We start from the raw sequence: 1716 nt of genomic DNA on the forward strand, positions 1-1716 counted from the left end.
GTTGTGGGGCAGGGATGCAGCACCGCAGCACTCCACCATGAGAATGTTATGGGGCAGGGAATGCAGCACTGCAGCGCTGCAGGGGGAGAATGTTACGGGGCAGGGATGCAGCGCTGCAGCGCCGCAGCAGGTGGGTGCAACGCTGCAGGGATGCAGCGCTGCAGCATTGCAGCACGAGAACATGGTGTGGTAGCGGGTGCAGCACTGCAGCACTGCAGGAAGAGAACATTGTGGGGTAGTGGGTGCAGGACTGCAGCATTGCAGCAAGAGAACATTGTGGGGCAGGGATGCAGCACTGCAGGAATGCAGCAAGAGAACATTGTGGGGCAGGAATGCAGCACCGCAGCACTACACCATGAGAACGTTATGGGGCAGGGACGCAGCGCCGCAGCACCGCAGCGGGTGGATGCAGCGGGGCAGGAATGCAGCACTGCAGGAATGCAGGAGTGCACAGAGTGGGTGATGCGGGGCTGGGATGCAGTGCTGCAGCACTGCAGCAGGAGAACGTTGTGGGGCAGGGATGCAGTGTTGCAGGCATGCAGTAATGCACAGTGTGGGTGACGTGGGGCAGGGATGCAGCGCTGCAGCACTACACCACGAGAATGTTATGGGGCAGGGATGCAGCACAAGAACATTGTGGGGTAGTGGGTGCAGGACTGCAGGAATGCAGCGCTGCAGCACCGCAGCAAGAGAACATGGTGGGGCTGGGATGCAGCGCTGCAGCGGGTGGATGCAATGGGGCAGGAAGGCAGCGCTGCAGCACTGCAGCAAGAGAACATTGTGGGGCAGGGATGCAGCGCCGCAGCACTACACCATGAGAACGTTACGGGGCAGGGAATGCAGCAGCGCAGCACTGCAGCAGGAAAATGATACGGGGCTGGGATGCAGCACTGCAGCAATGCAGCGGGAGAGCATTGTGGGGCAGGGATGCAGCACCGCAGCACTGCAGCAAGAGAACGTTATGGGGCAGGGATGCAGTGCTGCAGCAATGCAGCAAGAGAACATTGTGGGGTAGGGATGCAGCGCTGCAGGAATGCAGCGGGAGAGCATTGTGGGGCAGGGATGCAGCACCGCAGCGCTACACCATGAGAACGTTATGGGGCAGGGATGCAGCGCTGCAGGAATGCAGCAAGAGAACGTTATGGGGCAGGGATGCAGCGCTGCAGCAATGCAGCGGGAGAGCACTGTGGGGCAGGGATGCAGCACCGCAGCACTACGCCATGAGAACGTTACGGGGCAGGGAATGCAGCAGCGCAGCACTGCAGCAGGAAAATGATATGGGGCTGGGATGCAGCGCTGCAGCAATGCAGCGGGCGGCTGCAACGGGTTGCCGACCTTTCTCCTGGGCTTGCAGCAGCAGCTGGTACTGCTGGGTGCAGGCGCCGTAGTCGCGCTGCAGCTGCGCGCGGTCGTCGTCGTCGAAGCAGCGCGCCTGGGCGCCGTGCTGCACGAACTGCTGGTAACGCGTCTCCAGGCTGCGCAGCGCCCGCTGCAGCTCCTCCGCCGGCATCGTGCGCAGCTGCAACGGTGCATGGGGGGGGGGGGGGGAGGTGCGATCAGAAGTTGCAGTCGTGCAGCGCTGCATGGCGCAGCGTTGCATGGCGGGGCGGGAAGGGGGGGGATAGGGGGGGAATGCGATCAGAAGCCGCAGTCGAGCAGCGCTGCATGGCGCAGCTGCAACGGTTCGGGGGAGGATGCGATCAGAAGTCGCAGTCG

General features: G+C 62.9%; 1 protein-coding gene across 1 annotated transcript in view; it reads right to left on the reverse strand.

Annotated features, from left to right (window-relative positions):
• Positions 1-1526, reverse strand: part of LOC110391800 (plectin-like) — a 2790-nt gene extending 1264 nt beyond the window's left edge. The window contains exon 1 of the mRNA XM_021383745.1: positions 1336-1526. Within this exon, the coding sequence (XP_021239420.1) occupies positions 1336-1510 (175 nt within the window). The 5' untranslated portion in view covers positions 1511-1526. The remainder of the gene's footprint in view (positions 1-1335) is intronic.
• Between the last annotated feature and the right edge of the window lie 190 nt (positions 1527-1716).

This window comes from Numida meleagris, unplaced genomic scaffold (assembly GCF_002078875.1).
Source record: "Numida meleagris isolate 19003 breed g44 Domestic line unplaced genomic scaffold, NumMel1.0 unplaced_Scaffold517, whole genome shotgun sequence".
NCBI lineage: Eukaryota > Metazoa > Chordata > Aves > Galliformes > Numididae > Numida > Numida meleagris.